The sequence below is a fragment of the Neltuma alba genome, unplaced genomic scaffold (genome assembly GCF_004799145.2).
Source record: "Neltuma alba isolate B1F8T4 unplaced genomic scaffold, ASM479914v2 tig00004909_pilon, whole genome shotgun sequence".
In the NCBI taxonomy this organism is placed as follows: Eukaryota; Viridiplantae; Streptophyta; class Magnoliopsida; order Fabales; family Fabaceae; genus Neltuma; species Neltuma alba.
In genome coordinates this window covers 9517-29700 of record NW_021633905.1, presented here as the reverse complement: position 1 = coordinate 29700, position 20184 = coordinate 9517, and the positions used below count along the sequence as shown (strand labels likewise).

The window sequence follows — 20184 nt, the reverse complement described above, 5'->3', positions numbered from 1 at the left end:
TTTCTAACACAAAAATCCTATTCAGTTTGAAAGTAAAAGTAATGGAATTTATAGTTCACCAGAACGACAAAATAAGAGTAATAAAAGATATAAAACTGATCAACTGCAATTAGGTATCACAGTCGAAGGCAATACTGTACCCAACATTCTAATTTTATTTTTCAGGTATATTCAACATCCTAATCTTATTTTTTGATGCATTCATCACCCTAATGTGGAACCAATTACTATGCTCATCACTTTGATGAGTACCTTAAAATCATCAGATCTGAACCATTCAAATTTTATTTGGATGGTTTAAATTTAATTTCTGTTTTATTTTTGTTGATTCAAAATAATTATTTTAATTGATGTAGAATATAAAATAAAGATAATCTATTAACTATATTTTTTTCAAAAAAAATAATTTTTTTGTTTAAAAATAATTAATTAAAAATCTAAAATATGACTTGTTCAAATGAGATTTAGATGATTTAGATCTGATAAGTTTAGAATACTCATTAAGGTGACGAGCCTTGAAACTTGTTCCTTGCTATGTTACTTTTTTCTGGTTACAACCACCACTCGGAATATGCTAAAAACTTGTTCCTTGCTCATTAACGCTATGTTTGGTACGGGATTTTTGGAGGGGAGGGGAGGGGAGTTGCTCCCCTCCCCTCGTTTGGCTGGTGTAATTTTTTAGGAGGGGAGGAGAGCCCCTCCCCTCCCCTCGTTTGGTTAAGATGTTTTTTAAAGAGGGGAGGGATTCTTCTCCCCTCCTCTTCCCTTCTAGCCTTCCCTCCAAAAGTGGGGTTTTTTGGAGGGGAGATGAGAGATAATATTTTAATTCCTTATATACCCTTTTGATTTGTTAACCTCTAATCAGTTGTAAACATTTCTACATAAGAGAGTTTTTTTGGGCATTTAACAAGAGGTTATTAAGATAATTGTCTCCAAAATTAGAACTTTTTTTTTTCTCTTCTTCTAATTCCAAGAGGTTGTTAGTATTTTCTTTCACCTCCAAGGTCTTTTTTTTTATTGAAATCTATCACTCGTGACTTTTTATCTTGATATTCTATGAGTGTGTAACTATGTCTTGTAAATCAAAATTGGTGAATTGTATTATATATATAGTTATATCTTAACAAAATAAAAAGTGAGAAAATTCATTTAAATTTTATGAGGTTAAAATAGTCAATTTTTTATTAAAACAAAATAAGGTATTATTAAAATTGCTCCCTCCCCTCCCCTCCAATCAATCCAAACAGGAGATCATTAAAATCCCTCCCCTCCCTTCCTCCTCCCTCCCCTCCCCTTTGTAGCTACCCTCCCCTTTCCTCCCCTCCCCTTCCCTTGATTAAAATCCCTCCCCTCCCCTCCCCTCCATCGAGCCAAACACAGCGTAAGAGTTTGTTTGGTTGGAGGGAAGGATAGGGGAGGGGAGGGAAAATGAACCTCTCCTCGCATTTGGTTAAAAATTTTGGAGAAAAGAGAAGCCAAAATGTCCCTTCCCTTCCCTCTCCCCATTTTAGCTCCCCTCCAAATTAGGGGATTTTGGAGGGGAGCTAAATTTTTGGACTATTGTACCTTTATGTTTTTTTAATATTCCACTTCTACCCATAAAATATATTATTATAATATTTATTTCAAATAAAAAAATATATTATCCTAAATAAAAAATAAAAAATAAATTATTATAATTTAAAAATATATTATAAAAAATTATTTAAATAAAAAATTATAATATTATAAAATCAATTGTTTTTAATAAATATATTATTTATTAAATATATTTTAAAGCTGAAAAAAAAAAGATACCCTAAAGAGAATAAATTTCTTTTTTCTTCGAGCATATAAAATTTGTTAATTTGATTATTTTAAATATATTATTATACTAATTAGAATAAAAAATTACTGTAACAATTTTTAATGCACATATTAACATGATAAGATTGAATTTTTATTAAGTTATATAATTTAAATTAAGATGTAAATTAATTTATATAATATATCAATAAAAAATATAAACTAATATGTAAGGGTAAAATAGTAAATTGATTATTCCTATCCCTCCCCTCGCCTCCTTAAACCAAACAAGAGATCATTAAATATCCTCCTCTCTCTTTCTTTTTAATCAAACTAAATAAGGTGAGGATAAAATTTCTCCTCCCCCTCCGCATCCCACCCTCCCATCAAACCAAACAGTCCCTAAGGCTATGCAGTCCGTCCCCCCCTCTCTCTCACGACTTTTAATTTCCTGTGAAGTCCTTTTGTCTTGTTCTTCTACCGGAAGTTGCCACGTGGGACATAAAGCAAGAGGGAGGAGAAAAGTGTAAATGTGTTGACTGAGAAAAAGCAAATATTTCACATAAAACACATTTTTAAATATCTTTATTTAATAAGGGTAAATGTGAAAAAATGATTAATTTAATGTATTTTTTTAATTTATGGGTTTAGGATACAAGTCACTTATAATAAGAAACAGGTATATTAAAAAAAAATCAGAATACTAAATACACTTAAAAATTGAAATCTGACACCCTTCTCCTAATCCTTAAAAAAGAGTCGCGGTCTTCGAAGCTGATTCTTTCTACTGTTGTCTCCTCTTCCTTATCATTCTTCTGGTGACCGGCGTTTTGGATTCTTCTTCTATTGTTTCTGTTACTTCTTCAACATCAATTTCTCGCCGCGACTGCTGCTGCTGGACATAGAATGGCCTGGAGAACGGCCCAGTTGCAAGGCTAGCTACAAGAAGTTGCCGGTAAAGTGGGATTTGTGTTGCAGAGTAAAAGCAAAGAGGTATGGAAATGAGAGCAAGGTACAAAGGGATACACTTAGACTTATGGTTGGGATAAAGCTCAAAGACGTGGCCAGCACAGAAGGAAATCAACATGGAGACAATGGAGACAAACAAGCAGAAAAAGCCAACAAGAAGCTTCAAGGGCAAAGCTCGACGATAATGCTCGTATTGACTACTTCCTGAAGAGTAAGTGGCAAGAAAGGCAGCCAAAGAAGCGATGGAGAAGCAAAAGGAAACAAGCCCGGTTATAGCAAACAATTGAAATGCAGCGGTGCTAGATCCTACAATTGGTGTGCCCTTTTGGCTGTCATAACCCCCTGGGATTTGGAAGCACGTCGCAAACGTAACACTGGAAATGAGGGTGGCGGCAACCATGTAATTCCCACACATTTCCTTCACCCCCTGGTTACTTTCTGCCAACATCCCTTCGTGTTCCTCCACGAAGATCATCCATGGAGTCTTGCCCTCATCGTTTGGTTCATTCATGAAGTAAGCGGGCATAAGTCCGTGCACATACTGGGAATGAATATTGTTAATATGAGATTCATATATGCAATTTAATAATGGGTTAAATTTCATCCAGCACTATCAACTATCACTTCAATAACACTTTGTATCCTAAACTAATTTTTCAAAAAATACTTCAACATGTTGGATGAGTTCTTTAAACCTATAATACTAAAATAACAAGCTTTATTTTACTAGGTGGGATTGGCTACATAGATCACATGGTACATTATCGTGCATCAACAACTGAATTTTTGGATAGATTATTAACCAAATGGTCTCGTTCAATGATTTCATTGGTCTTGCCCTGTGCCTTTTTTCAGATCACTCTGTAATAATCAACTCATCAAATTAATGAAACTAACCTGAAACCAATGCATTTCCCACTGCAGCAAGTGAATGACAGACACGGACATACTGGGAGTAACAGAACGCTTTGCGGACAAGTGTAACGCAGTATTTCCCTTGACATCCTTTCCATGCCTGAGGCGCTTGTCATTCCAACTTGCGTGCTTCATCACTTCCGTCAATATTTCTGATTGCCTCGCCTCTATTGCCACCAGCACTATGTTCTTCTTCTCACGGGTTTTATCATACTCCTCTGATCCTATTTATAAGGCACTTCCAACATGTTTCACACAACCAAGGAAAACCTTAAACTTCATTAACTCTCATTTAAAATTTAATGACTTTCCAATTTTATCCCTATTTAATATACATTATACTCCTCCGGTCCTTATTATAAGACCCAATTTGACTTTTTATTTGGTCCTAATTATAAGACCCAATCCATTTTGTCTCTTATATTTATGCATTTTTTTCCAAGATAATCCTTCTAATAATGATAGTTTTAGCCAATATACTTAATTAGCAAGGATATTTTAGGAATGGCAACACTTATTTATTATAAATAACCAACTTAACTTACTTCCTTAATTTTCTCAAATAAGTCAATTGGGTCTTATAATTAGGACCGGAGGAGTACCTCGTATAAACAAAGTCAACACAACAATAAATGAAGGGTAAAATTGTACATCCATGTAAAAAATTTCTCTCAGTGCCTTATAAATAGGACTAAAAAATACATTCTCTCTCTGCCTTATAAATAAAACTTGAGGAGTATATCGCAAAAGGCTTTCGTCTCAGGATTTCCCTCACCAACTCCGTCGCGCCGTTTCTAGTTGCGCTCAACAATACTGTCCATACTTCTTCAAACCCTTCACTCCATCAAATTCGAAAGGAAAGAAAGAAATTCATCAGACAAATTCTGACCCCTTGGTTATTAACTAATTTTTAGTTAGTCATATGTCGTTTTGTTAATTACCGCTGTCTTCCCGCTGGTCTGCTGGCCGTGAAAAGGGTGCAGGTCTCTCTTTGAATGCTTCCCCATGAACCAACTTTGAGAACATATCACGTGCGTCTACTGTGCCAGTATTGGCGTCGTACCAAGAGTCTCCGTCTACAAGAAGTTTCATGATCTTCAAACCAAGTAGGCGTCTCTGTATATTCTCTACGCACAATATACACACAGACACACGCACACATTAGTAACTCTTTGTTTGGTCAGTCATATATGTTTCTTATTATTATGTGCCCATTTCATTAATTAATATAACAAGCAGATAAACTCGAATCAATTAATAGCTAGTAGGGTACGTACTACTAGGGAATCTGAAAACAGCTTCAAAGGTACGAATTACTTCCTCCTCTGTAACCCTTTTGTTGGTCCGTTGCTCCTCATCCATCGTCATCTCTGAATCTTCAAGATCGATAGTACTTTCTTCTCCACGATCACGATCATCATCAGTAGGAGGATTGGGCTCTTCAGCATAAATGACTTTATGATGATGCATGCATGAATTCTTATGGTTAGATGATGATGATGATGATGGATCGCACGCAACATAATAACCTCATTAATTATTCTAACTTGAATAATTGAACATATACGGAAATAATGCGCTTAATTGTACTCACAATGGAAGAAAATTCTCTCCCACCAGCTAAGATGAATACCGCTTATGAATGGAGAGGGAGTAGAGGCAAGGATTGCCAGAGGTGTCTTGCCCTTCTCATTGGCAAGGACTGAGATGCCTTGGCAACATTGAATTATTATCAACGACAATTCTGCAAGTAGTGCACCAAAAGAATAAAAATTAGCTAGCTAGCTAGTAGCCTTTATTTGATAGATAGCTAGTTAATGCACTGGTGTCCGTACCGAAGTATTCTCTCCTAATAGTGCAATGAAGCATAGTGTCACTGTTGTTCCTTCTCCAATACCGTTGGCCATCTTCACCGGCAGCACGGTGGAGAACGAGGAAGGCCTTTCGGTGATTATGAAGAGCAGCCAATTAAGAAGAGAGGAGTCTCTCCGTTGTCATTACGCACCCCAATCTGCAGGGTTCAATATATTAATATTACAGTTGAGATTAATTCCCTTTAAGTAATGAGGGTGCACAAAGAAAGATCATTCTTCTCACTACCAGTGATTTGGGGAACAGTTTTGTGATGCGCTCACAGATGAGGACAGAGCCACGAGAGGCTGCGCAGTGAAGAGGAGTATTGCCTGTGCCATTTTTCATTGACAGAATGTCGAGGGCTTCTTCGCCTCCCCCCCGGCGGGATTTGATTGCATGCATCAATCGTTTGACCGTATTAGTGTCCTCTGTCTCAATGGCGGCGTGGAATGCCGTGTCTCCCCACGTGTTGATCCTGCTCTTCTGAATCTCTGGATCACTTTTGTACATATCCACAACACGCCCCCACTTACGATTCTTCACTGCGGTACGCAGTTCCATTTCCTTACTCGTCATCAAATCGAGCCCTTCCAGTTCGGAAACAAGATGGAACTCTGCCATTTCAAACTAAAACTGATTTTACGACTATCTTACGTGGGGTGCAAGGGATCAATGGATCGATCAGCAGGAAATAATTAATGGCGACTGAGACCAGACGGAGCTTTGTGACGATTTAAGTAGGCGAGCTAAAGCCGTATAACATCATGGCCCCATGATGGGAGGAATATTACTTTCGTCTCATCCGTTGGGTGAAAATCTTAATGTGGGCCCCTTTTTCATATATTCCAACTTGTCTGCTTTAAGAGCAACATAAACAAGCTGCACATCGGTGTGGCTTTAACAAAAGAAAAAAGAGGGCTGTGCAATTCATCTTATCATGCAAGTTTCAATTTGAAGGTAAATAACACTACTTCTGGTCTTTACCATTAAATTTGAGTAGATTAAAAAGTTAGGTAAGTTTATCAATTATATATAATAGATGTGATTTAATCTTCTAAAAAAATCCTGGGTAATATTAGGTTATATATCAGTTTATAAGATATCTAAATAAGTTAAAAAAAATGATAAATACGATAAACAAATTAAATAGATTGAGATGTTATATATTTATGATCAAATTTAAATCCTAATTAGTTCCTATATTAAAAATTAGAGGGAGTATCACTGTATGTATACTTTGTTTTTTTTTCCATTTTAAGGGATATTTCAAGTATCAGTTTTTTAAAGTAAAAATAATGCTTATGCTTCCCGCCTGTTCAAGGAAAAATAAAAAGATACCTGATGAGAAAGAGAAAATTAAATGACACGTTTGTTTGTTTGCTTTCGTGTTTCATGCATGTCTTGGATGATTTTGATTTTCTTCTTCTCTTTCTGTTTTTTTTTTTTTTTAAAAAGATGTCTGTTTCTTTTTTAAAAAAAAAGGCTTATGCTTCCTGGCTTCAGTTCAAGGAAAAATAAAAGATACTGATTCCTTTCAAAAAGGAAAGAGAAAGAGAAAATTAAATGACACGTTTGTTCGTTTACTTTTCGTGTTTCATGCATGTTTTGGATGATTTTGATTTTCTTTTTGTTTCTTTTTCAAAATTTTTCTTGTTTTGGGACCCTTTGATCATCATCTTCATCTTAATTCTAACATCTTGTTCCAAGAAAGTAGTCATGATGTGAACCTCATCCTTCATAGCAACAGAAAACCAATCGAGGAGTCAGTGATAAATATTCATTCCAGAACCAGGACGTGAACCACATGCATGCTTTGATGTGGTGAAATGAGGAAACGGATTCGGCTGCTCATCAAAATAATGAATATACAAGCTTATTATATCTGGATTGTTCAAACATGATTTGGGCGGTTGATATTTGATTTCGTTTTCATCTAAAATAAAAATAATTTTTTAATTATTATTTTTTTCAAAAAATATTTTTATTTAAAAATAATTAATTATTTGATCTCCGGTAGGGATGCGGCCGATCCTTTGAGAGCTGTAAATGGCGAGAAAGGCGGCGAGGGAAGTGGCGGAGGAGAAAAAGGAAACCAGTGCCGTGATAACAAATATGAGGAATTCATAACGGTTGCCTACAATCGGCCTGCCGTTGCCTCCGTCGTAGCCTCCCGGGATCTGGTAGCACGTTCCAAAGGTAACGCCGGACATAAGCGTCGCCGCCACTATGTAATTTCCGGATATGTCCTTCATCCATTGGTTACTTTTTTGCACCAGATCATGGTGTTCCTCCTCGAAAACCATCACCGGCGTTTTGCCTTCCTTATTTTCCCGTTTAATGGACTCCGGCGGCATCATTTTCTTCACATACTGCATACATAAATACAAACGTATGTACAGTTGAATGATAGCTACAAATTACTCGTATTAATTAAACTAAGTGATCATATATATTCCTCCAGTACTAAATATAAAACCTATTTTGTAGTGTAAATTACACTATAAAGTGGGTCTTATATTTAGAGTCGGAGAAGTATATGTATACACACACCTCAAACCAGCTGATTTCCCATTGCAAGTGAAGGACAGACGTATCCATAAGCCTATGACGAGAAGGCTTGGCGACCAAGTGCAGGGCAGTATTGCCATGGACGTCGGATGCATGGTGAAGCTTCCGATTCCAGATGGCTGGGTTCTTCTTGAATTGCTCCAATAGGGTTGACTGTCTCTCTTCTGCCGCCACCAACATCACATTCTTCTTCTCGTCAGTTTCATCCTCAATTGTTTCCAAGATTGCCCACACCATTTCGGTAGCACCATATTTTGTTGCTCTCAACAAAGGTGTCCATCTTAATAATGATGCTGCATGCGCATGCACACTTATTATCAGTTACCCACATGTAGACAAAAATAATAAAATTAATTAAAAGTGCCTATGATCATAATTCCAGACAAGTCTTCCTACTTCCATATGTAAATCCTTTTTGACTAATTTTCACGTATAGTTAAATTATAACTAAATATGCCTCAAATTGATAATTTTTTCCCAAGCTTATTCTTATTAAAATTCTCTCCCTGTATGTATAAATAAGTTTTAACTCTGAATCTTCTTTCTTTCTTTTCTTTCCAATGATAATTAAATAAGAGTAAGATTGAAAAAATAATTATTAATAAGTAATAACCCTCCAAATGTACTTATGTTTCGAATTAAAAATATTTCTTCTATAAGCAACTTATAATAAGGAGTCGAATATTGGTAAATGAAAAGATCTAGTTAAGCATTAAAATTAATAATTAATTACCTGTGGTACTTCTTAAAAAGGAGAATCCGAAGGGAGCTTCATTGGGGGGAAGCTGATCAGGTTGTCCAGCAAAATCCGGGGCATAAATCGGGATGACTTCGGAAATAGGAGTATGATCATTGCGTCAGCAACATCATTTTAATTAAGAAAAATTAATCTTCTCGGCTGCTTTAACTTTTAAGTCAGTCATGACCAGTGATTTAATTATGTTGAGTGCGACTCAGTTTCTAAATATTTAACTGCCTTTAAAATGTTAACATTGATTCCCTTTATAAATTTTTCCATTCAAAAAATTAAAAACTCCTTTTAGAAATTTTATCCTTGTCATCCATTGCTGTATCCAACTTGGCCAAAAAGGGGGACAAACCAAAAAAAAAAAAAAAACAAAAGCTGAATGAGCGGCCGCATCATGTATGACTTCGCCTGAGGAGAGAAGTGGGGTGGAAAATTATGACCCAAGGAATCCTAACTTTAATTCACTTTTTTTTTTTTAACTTTGTAACTTACTTTTTAAAATACTCATATTAATTAAGCATATCAAAGGATTTTTATTCAAAAATAGTCATGATTATATTAAAAAGAATACTTTAAGAAAATAAACTCATATTTGTTACAGATAACTAGTTTAAGTAATTTTTTATCTATTAGTAAGTTTAGTAACTCTCATATTAAAGGTCAAAGATAGTAATTAATTAATAAGAATAAAGCTAAATAAAAAAAATTAATTAAAATTCTTGATGGATTGATGGAGGTGGGCGCACTTACATGGGTAAAAAAGGCTCTCCCACCAACGAAGGGGAGTGCTGCTCTTAAATGCCGAAGGAATAGAGGCCAGGATGTCCAGAGGTGCCTGCCCTTTTTCATCGATGATGGAAATCATGTCGGGAAGGAGACGCATTAATAGCAATGATAATTCTGCATTAACGATGAATTCAATTCAATTACTACCTCTGGTTCTTAATACAAGATCTAATTTGATTTTTATTTTGATTCTAAATATAAGATCTCAATCTACTTTGTCTCTCATATTTATGTATTTTTTTAGTAGTCCTTCTAATAATGACAGTTTTAGCCAATACACTTAATTAGTAAGAATATTTTAAGAAAGACAACACCTACTTATTATAAATAACTAACTTAACTTATTTTCTTAATCTACTCAAATTAGTCAATGAGCTCTTATATTTAGGATTGAAGATACTATATTACTCCCTCAGTTCCTTATTATAAGAGACGAATAACCGAATTACGTTAATAAAAAAACAGTTAAAATTAGTTAAAAACAATCAATGTGTAAAAAGTATAATTTTTTTCCAAAAATACCCTCATTAATAAGGAGAGAGAACATGAGAGAGAACAATGATAAATTATTAAAAGAAAGAGAAATGGGAAGGAGAAAGAGTGTGAGTTGGAGGCAATAAATATGGGTAAAATAAGAAATCAACACAAAAAAATAGAGACAACTTTTAAGTGTCTCTTATATATAGGAACATGCCATAAGCATCAAATGTCTCTTATAATAAGGAACGGAGGGAGTACTATATAAAAAGCTAGATAACTAACTAATTTATGAATATTAAGAAAATTAGTAAAATTAGTCATTTGAAATGAATATATGTTATTTTTCTTGGCACAACCTTGTTAATCACGTGTACTTGAATTACTATAGTAACTCCTCAACATGCGCAATCACCATAAAAATCACTTAAAGGCAAAATAGATAAATATTAAAAAAATTAATTTGGGTCTTATATTTATGACTCAATTAATTTTTTAACTAATTCTTATGTTAAAAATTAGAAGTAGTATATACTTCAGTACTATTTATCAAGCAAAGGATTCCATTAACTAACTAAACCATCATCGAATGTAATTTTGAATAACGTGTTATTCCATTCCATTCGATCCTAAACAAACAGTACCTCTAGTCCAAAATATATTAGTCATTTTTAACCATATCATCATCATTAGAACTATGGAAGAAAAAATAACTTGTAATTAAACCCGTCTTCAATTGAAATTCCCACCCCCAACCCATATTAAGGATTTGAAAGAAAGAGAGAAAAATATGAGGAGTCATATTTAAGCATTAATTAAAGGGATAAAATTAGCAAATAAGTTTTCATTATTCTCAAAATAATTTATACCATGGATTAAAAAAAATTTTTCTAAAAAAGTAACTTGTGTTTTAAAGTGAAGAGAGTAGAAGACCTAATTAACTAACTTATTTTTAAAATAAGTAAAATCACAGACCGAAATTCTTTCGCTGAATGGTTAAGTGAAGTGCAGATCCCCCATTGGGCTTCACGTAAGGAGCTGTGGCATGCTCAGGTTCTACATATCCGTAGAGAGGGAGGAAGGCCGCCGGGTGACCATGAACAGCAGCCAAGAACAAAGGCGTCTCTCCCTCGTTGTTACGCACCAGAAGCTTAATAATCAACATTCAATATCATCATCATCATCATCATCATCAATAATAATAATAAGTTTTAAATTTTATATAAAACAAGTGACGTCTCAATATATACTATGAAGTAATGCGAGTTTAAATTTTTCGGGCTAATGTAATATTTGGTAACTCAAGTGTGCTGTCATTTTAGTTTTGGTGTCTCAAGTTTCAAACTATAGGTTTTGGTCATTTAATAGGCAAGATGGTTTAAGTTTTTATTGAATTATAAGGACTAATATTTTAAATGAAAAGAAACTTGAGAGATCTAAAGCAAAATACAAACAAACTTGAAGGACCAAAAACTGTGTGAACCTAAATTTTTCAATGATTTTTTTTAAATATCTAAAACTGCACAGTTAATACATATATTTATATATATAGAAATTGTGAAGAATTCAAAACTGCAACATTAGATATCAGAATGTCACCTACTTTTAGTAAAATCTAATAATGAATAGGGAAAAAAAAACATTTGAAAAGTTGAAGCACTAGAGATGGATGCCCCTTGCCCCTCTCTATGCCAGTTACACTCCGCAATGTTAATAGTTAGAGTGAAATATTCTAACCACTATTTTGCTTTAATTACACATATTTTCTCTCAAATTTAATATATACATATATATAATAGTTGAGACCATTAATATAGTCAGAAAATATTTTTTAAAAAAATAGAATCACGAAGCATGCATGTTTTTAATTAAAAACAGAATAATTAAGATCCAATCTCATCATGCAGATGCATGTGCATCATGTAATCAATAAAAGAGATTAAATTAATTACGGCCCGGGTTCTCTGTTCATCGGTGGGAAGGGCATGAAGGATGCGGCGACACAACAAGGGAGAGCCTCTATATGCGGCGCAGTGAAGAGGAGTGTTGCCCCACTGATTCCTAGCTGACAGAATCTCCACGACGTCTTCTTCACGTCTGGGCATTTCTTCAAACAGCTCATCGACGGTGCGGGGTGGTGTCCCATAAATGATAGCTGCGTGCAGCACAGTGTCAGCCCACTTGTTCATCTTGGCCAGCCACAGCTCTGCATATGGCGGCTGGCCCCTCATTGTGCGCAGCACAGCCCCCCAATCTCGCCTCATTACCCCGCGACGCAGTTCCTCAATTGCCCCAATAACGTCCCCATCCAAATTCATCTCTCTCCGATGTGTATAGACAGACAGACACACACGCACACTTCAACTGGATCTCTGCAAAAGAGATCTATACACTGGCTCCATATAACACACACGCTGCTATTTATACCAAAAATATATCAAATTGCAATATGTTTTAGGAAGCATTGCAATACAACAACAACAAGCCTTATCCCACTAGGTGGGATCGGCTACATGAATCACATGACGCCATTGTGCTCTGTCAACAACCCAATTCTTAGACATGTTGTTGACTAGGAGGTCTCGTTCAATGACCTTATTCAACGTTCTTCTCGGTCTTCCCCTGCCTCTTTTTATGGGACTCCATCTTGTTTGATCCACCCTCCTCACCAGGGCCTCTAAAGGCCTTCTCTGCATATGTCCAAACCATCTTAAGCGATTTTCAACCATTTTCTCTTGGATAGGTGCAAAAACGTGTGGAGAACATTTTAACAAAACTATTCAAAATATTAGTTAAATTTTAGGAAGCATTGCAATAAAGTCTCAAAAAAGAAATATAATTACCAAAAAATTCTATGACAATTTGAGCAGTCTGTAGTAATAATAATAAGTCCTATAGTAAGTAACGGCAACTTTTAATTTGTTATTGAAATTTTTTCGTATTTATTTTATTTTCTAAGGACCTTATTGTAATTATTTTTACATTTCTGTCATCAATTTATCTTACCGCTCTCTATAAATAGTAACAGAGAAACACGTGTGCGTTGATATGTAGCTTCCTTACTTACTTCTTGTTGCTCCAAACAAGTCTGCTTCCTTTCTACACTTCTGGCCAAATTATTCTTTTCTTGGTGTAAGACAGAATAAAGCAAACAGGGGAGTTAAAGGACCCCTCCATCTGTCTGTCTTATTACTCATTCCGTTTCTTTTCATGAGGATTAACTATCAAAATCATACTATTCAAAATATTAGTTAAATTTAATTAAAAGTGACAAATATGTAAGGAATTTTTTCCCTTACGTATGAAAAAAGTAAAAGAGAGATAATAAGTAAATATTTAGTATAAATAAATAATTTATTGCACATGAATAATAAGTGAGGCGTGTATATCTATCTATCTATATATAATTAATGAGGGTAAAATGAAAAGATCAGTTTAAAATTTTAGACCAAAAAAATTATTACCTATTATCCAAAAAGAAAAAAAGAGGCCGGGTCCGGCGAATTAAAGAAACAGAAATTAAAATGTTGACCTTCCACATGAAATATTACTCGTTTAGAAAATAGCAATATCATATTATTTATATATATCATAAATAATAATAGGGATCGACTCAGTTTGCAATTTTACATAAGACACCCGTGCTCAACCACAAATTAACAAGAGAATTATTAATTAAGACGACAAAATAATGGGAAAATAACAAAAAAATCTATTGAATTTCAAAAAGATAAATAAGTTATGCTGACTATTTTTGTAATAGTTTTGACTACTATTGTAATAGTTTTGACAAGTTAAAATATATTAAAATTAGCTATTTATCATTTTCGAATTCAAATAGTATTTTTTTAAAAACATTTTTCCTGGGAATTTGTGATATGATTAAATAAAAATAAAGTGTGTGCATAATACATACCATATTATTATTATACTTTGATCAAATGATCAATTATATTAAAACAAAAAGATAATTACATAAAATTTAGTGATATTTCCCGATCTCCTATTCTAATGGCCAATGTACAATTGCATATGAAAATATGTATTAGAAATATATAATCCTTATATATTATTTATAAACTTTCGTGTATATATGAGGGAATTGAAAGCCAAAGGAAAGCACAATTAGCTGATTTGCATTTGAATTTTAATTGTGCCATTTTGATTAACAGAAATTCCAAACGAATCAGATGCTTCCTACTTTTCTTTTTGTCTGTCTCACTTGCTTGGAATGTGATCCATCCATGTTCTTCACTTTTATCGCATCATCCATTGAAGACAAGTCAACAAGTGGGCAAAAGTAATTCCCCTAAAAAAAAAAAACAGAGAAAGGGAAAGACAATTAGTTTCTTCTTTTTGGATCATCATCCCTTCATGTCTCTTTTCGTGTTTCTTCTTCTTTTTTTTTTAATTTTCAGACAGATTTATCTGTAAATTATATAAAACGTATTAAATAATTAACTTGAATGGAACATGGTCCTATTCAATTAAATTGGTATTTTAAAAAAAAATTGCCCTTATTAAAGAAAGGGTATTAACAATATGTTTTAGGAAGAATTGCAATAAAGTCTCAAGAAAGAAATATAATTACTAAAACATTCTAATAACAACCAATCAGCTTATAATGATAAATTCTATAGTAGGGAATGACAACTTTTAACTTGTTATTGGAACTTTTAGTGTTCATTTTCTTTTCTTAGGATCTCATTATAACTATTCCTATGTTTTATATTTATCTCTACATTTATTAAGTCGATAGGGACAAAATTTAAAAAAATTATTAATTACCTTACAAGTTACTTATATTTATAAAATAACTTTCTTCCCTACAAATAACTTATGAATAGTAACAGAATAATATGTGTGTATATATAGCTTCCTTACTTCTTGTTGCTCCAAACAAGTCCGTTTCTTTTCATGAGGATTAACTATCAAAATCATACTATTCTTTTACCAAAAAAAAATCATACTATTCAAAATATTAGTTAAATTTAATTAAAAGCAACAAATATGTAAGTAATTTTTTCCCTTACTTATGAAAAAACTAAAAGAGAGATAATGAGTAAATATTTAGTATAAATAAGAATAATTTATTGCACATGAATAATAAGTGAGGTGTGTATCTATATATATATATATATATAATAATTAGGGTAAAATGAAAACAACAAACAAACAACAAGCCTTATCCCACTAGGTGGGGTCGGCTACATGAATCACACGACGCCATTGTGCTCTGTCAACAACTCAATCCTTAGATATGTTGTTGATTTAGGGTAAAATGAAAAGATTAGTTTAAAATTTTAGACAAAAAAAATTTATTACCTTTAAACCACGTGTATTTGTGAGACCATAGCCGGTTGCATCCGACTGGTGTGTTTGGATAGAATCCAAACCATGGTTTCAGAAGTGCTTTTACGGATTACGAAGTAAATATGTGGAGGAGATTATCTCGTTTTGCGGAAAAGTGCTTCTGAAACCACGGTTTGGGGATACCCAAACAGGCCCTGAGTCCAAGAGGTTGGGTCCTATTATCCAAAAAGAAAAAAAGAGGGTCCGGCAAATTAAAGAAACAAAAATTAAAATGTTGACCTTCCACATGAAATATTACTCATTTAGAAAATAGCCATATCATATTATTTATATATATATATCATAAATAATAATAGGACTCGACTCAGTTTGTAATTTTACATAAGACACGTGTGCTCAACCACAAATTAACAAGAGAATTAAGACGACAAAATAATGGAAAAAAACAAAAAAAAATGTATTGAATTTCAAAGAGATAAATAAGTTATGCTGACTATTTTTGTAATAGTTTTGACAAGTTAAAATATATTAAAATTAGTTATTTATCATTTTGGAATTCAGCTAGTATTTTTTTAATCCTTTTTCCTGGAAATTTGTGATATGATTAAATAAAAATAGAGTGCGTGCATAATACATACCAATTTATGTGGTCATTTAATTTACGGTTAATAAAAATAAGGTGGGTGCATAATACATACCATTTTTTAACTTTACAAATTCAATTTGGTCATTTAATTTTAAAAAATATATTTTTAATCTATTAACCGTAAAATTCCCAACAAAAAAAATAGTAAGATTTTAAATATTGATAAAACATTCCCAAATATTAACATAATATATTTAATTTTTAAAACAATTATGATTATTACAAAAAATAGTAAGTTAGGCTGATAATTTTGGAATTAAAGGATAAAATGCATGTTTTTTTAAAGCTAAGAGACCAAATTAAAATCTTATATAAACTTAAAGCACTAAATGTATATTTTAATTTGGGAAAATCCCAAAAAAGTGACTACTGAATTTCAAAATGCCAAATCAGGAATTACTACAAAAATAGGTCGTTATTTGCTCTTTGAATGTAGTCATTTTCTTTATGAGTGTAATAACTAATACTGATTTGAAATTTTGAAATTCAGCTATTACTTTTTTGGGATTTTCCCTTTTAATTTTAATTTTTTTTTCTTGAATGCATGATTGCACCGTTGATTTATTATTTATGAGAACAATTCATCAAATCATTATTAACTCTGAATCTTCTTTCTTTCTTTTCTTCCCAGTGATAATTAAATAAGGTTAAGATTAAAAAAATAATTATTAATAAGTAACAACCCTCTAAATGAACTTATGTTTCGAACTAAAAATATTTCTTCTATAAGCAACTTATAATAAGGAGTCGAATATTGGTAAATGAATTATTATTTATTTATGCTTTGAGGCGTGCAAGTGCAGGTTAAAAAAAAGATCTAATTAAGCATTAAAATTAATAACTAATTACCTATGGTACTCCTTAAAATGGAGAATCCGAAAAGAGCTACGCGCGTGGGAAACTGATCACGCTTTCCAGCATAATGCCAATCTGAACGCGCCCAAAACGCCCAAAGCAGAGGCCAGGGACGAGCCGGGATGACTTCAGAAATAGGAGTATGATCATTACGTCAGCAACGTCATTTCAATTAATTCTCTATTCATATAATAATATTATCATAATGATACCACTAATGATAATAATAATCTCAATGTTAAAATCACATTTGGTCTTTTAATTTTATACAATATTTTAGTTTGATCTCTTAAATTAAAAAAATATATTTTTAGCTTTTTAATTCTAAAATTATTAGTATTAAATGATAATTTTTTATATAAATCATTGTTGTTTTGAAAATTAAACTTAATATATTTGTATTTAAAAATTTGTTATTACTCCTCCGGTCCTTATTATAAGACCCAATTTGACTTTTTATTTGGTCCTAATTATAAGACCCAATCCATTTTTTCTCTTATATTTATGCATTTTTTTCCAAGATAATCCTTCTAATAATGATAGTTTTAATCAATATACTTAATTAGCAAGGATATTTTAGGAATAACAACACTTATTTATTATAAATAACCAACTTAACTTACTTCCTTAATCTCCTCAAATAAGTCAATTGGGTCTTATAATTAGGACCGGAGGAGTAACATCTAAGATCTCAATATTATCATTCTTTATAAACAGTTTTAGGGTTAAATGATTAAAAAAAATACTTTTTAAAGTTAAGCAATCAAACTGAAACTTTTTGTATGGCTGAAAAACTAAAAATATACTTTAACTTACTTCCAAACAGTATTTCCGATTGTTAATATAAGAATTATATAACTAATTTGGAAAGGTTAAAGAAACTAATTAAGTTGGTCAATTTGTAATACATGTGTGATAAATTTTTCCTAAATTATCTTCTTTAGTAATGTGTATTGGAATTATTTCTTGGTGAAACCTCTTACAGTCATTAGAGATATTTTAGATAAAATATTATAAATTTAGGAAAAAAATAAATTAAGATCTTATATTTAGGATAAAATTTAATCCTCTAGTTAAGCACCAGATGCAGTATTATATATGACTAGATGGAGTACATCTTTTTGAAAAGTTAAGGTTAGGTTTTTAACTGTAATTTTCGGTGTTTGAAAAAAGAAAAAAGAGAGCTTATAAATTGAAACATAAGAGCTTTAATTTGTCACATGACTAAATTGAGATCACTTACAGGGGTACCAAAGCCTCTCCCACCACCTCAGGCGAGTGGCACTCCTGAACGCCGAAGGAATAAAGGTCAGGATGTCCAGAGGTGTCTGACCAGTTCGGGGAGGAGACGCATTATTAGGAATGATAATTCTGTATTAATGATCAATTCAAGTCAATTATATTACTATAAAAAGCTAGATAACTAACTAATTTATGAATATTATAAAAACCAGTTAAGTTAGTTATTTATAATAAGTATATGTTGTTTTTTTTAAAATAACTTTTTTTAGTCACGTGTGTTCGTATTACAATAGTAACTCCTTAACACGTGCAATCATTATTTTAAGAGCAAAATGAATAAATATTTAAAAAAATAGTTTTGAGTCTTATATTTATGATTCAATTAAATTTTTAACTAACTGTTATATTAAGGATCAGAAGTAGTATACACTCTAATACCTTTTATCAAGGACAGGATTTCATTAATTAACTAACCATCATGGAATATAATTTTGAATAAAATATTATTCTATTCAGTCCTAAATAAACAATACCTCTGGTCCAAAATATACAAGTCCTTTTTAACCATATCATCATTACTAGAACTATGAAATAACAATTAACTTGTAACTAAACCCGTCTTCCATTGAAATTTACCTTCTCCCTTTTACCCATATTAAGGATTTGAAAGAAAGAGAGAAAAATATTAGGAGTAATCTTTAAGCATTAAAGGGATAAAATTAGTAAATAAGTATTAATTATTCTCAAAATAATTTATACTATGAATTTAAAAAAAATTCCTAAAAATTAACTTACATTTTAAAGCGACGGAGTAGAAGAACTAATTAACTAACTTATTTTGAAAGTAAGTAAAATCAATGACCGAAATACTTTCGCTGAATGGTTAAATGAAGTACAGAATCCCCGTTGGGCTTCACGTAGGGAGTTGTGGTATGCTTAGGTTCCACAAAGTCACTGAGAAAGCGGAAGGCCCTCGGGTGACCATGAACAGCGGCCAAAAACAGAGGCGTCTCTCCCTCTTCGTTATGCTTCAGAACCTTAATAATCAACATTCAATATCATCATCATCATCAATAAAATTTAAATTTTATATAAAATAAGTGACATCCCAATATATATTATGAAATAATGCAACTATAAATTTTTTGGGCTAATATAATCTTTGGTAATTCAAATTTGTTCTCATTTTAATTTTAGTCTCTCAAGTTTTAAACTATAAGTTTTGATCTTTCAATGGACAATATGGTATAAGTTTTTATTGAATTATAGAGACTGGTATTTTAAATAAAAAGAAAATTGAGAGACCAGGGCCCAAATAAAAACAAACTTAAAGGACCAAAAATTGTATTAACATAAATTTTTTAATGATTTTTTTAAAAATATCTAACACTGCACAGTTAATATATATTCTTATATATAGAAATTGTGAAGAAGTCAAAACTGCAGCATTAGATATCAGAATGTCACCTACTTTTTGTAAAATTTAATAATGAATAGGTTAAAAAAACATGTCAAAAGCTGAAGCCCTAGGGATGGATGCCCCTTTCCCCTCTGCATGCTAGTTACCCTCTGCAGCGTTAATAATTAGAGTGAAGTATTCTAACCACTATTTTATTTTGCTTTAATTACACATATTTTCTCTCAAATTTAAAAATACATATTTTAGTTCAGACCATTAATATCGTCAAAAACTATTTTTTTAAAAAATTCGTGAAGCATGTTTTTAATTAAAAACAGAATAATTAAGATCCAATCTCATGATGCAGATGCGTGTGCATCATGTAATCAATAAAAGAGATTAAATTAATTACGGCCCGGGTTCTCTGTTCATCGGTGGGAAGGGCATGAAGGATGCGGCGACACAACAAGGGAGAGCCTCTATGTGCGGCGCCGTGAAGAGGGGTGTTGCCCCACTGATTCCTGGTTGACAGAGTCTTCAGGACGTCTTCTTCACCTCCGGCCATTGCTTCGAGCAGCTCATCGACGACGCGGGGTGGTGTCCAATAAAATCCCACTTGTTCATCTT

At 32.5% G+C, this 20184-nt stretch overlaps 1 protein-coding gene across 1 annotated transcript in view; it reads right to left on the bottom strand.

Moving 5' to 3' along the window:
• LOC114746124 (uncharacterized) overlaps positions 1-8328 on the bottom strand; it is a 65222-nt gene extending 56894 nt beyond the window's left edge. The window contains exon 1 of the mRNA XM_028934312.1: positions 8074-8328. Coding sequence (XP_028790145.1) covers positions 8074-8328 — 255 coding nt within the window. The remainder of the gene's footprint in view (positions 1-8073) is intronic.
• Positions 8329-20184: the final 11856 nt, after the last annotated feature.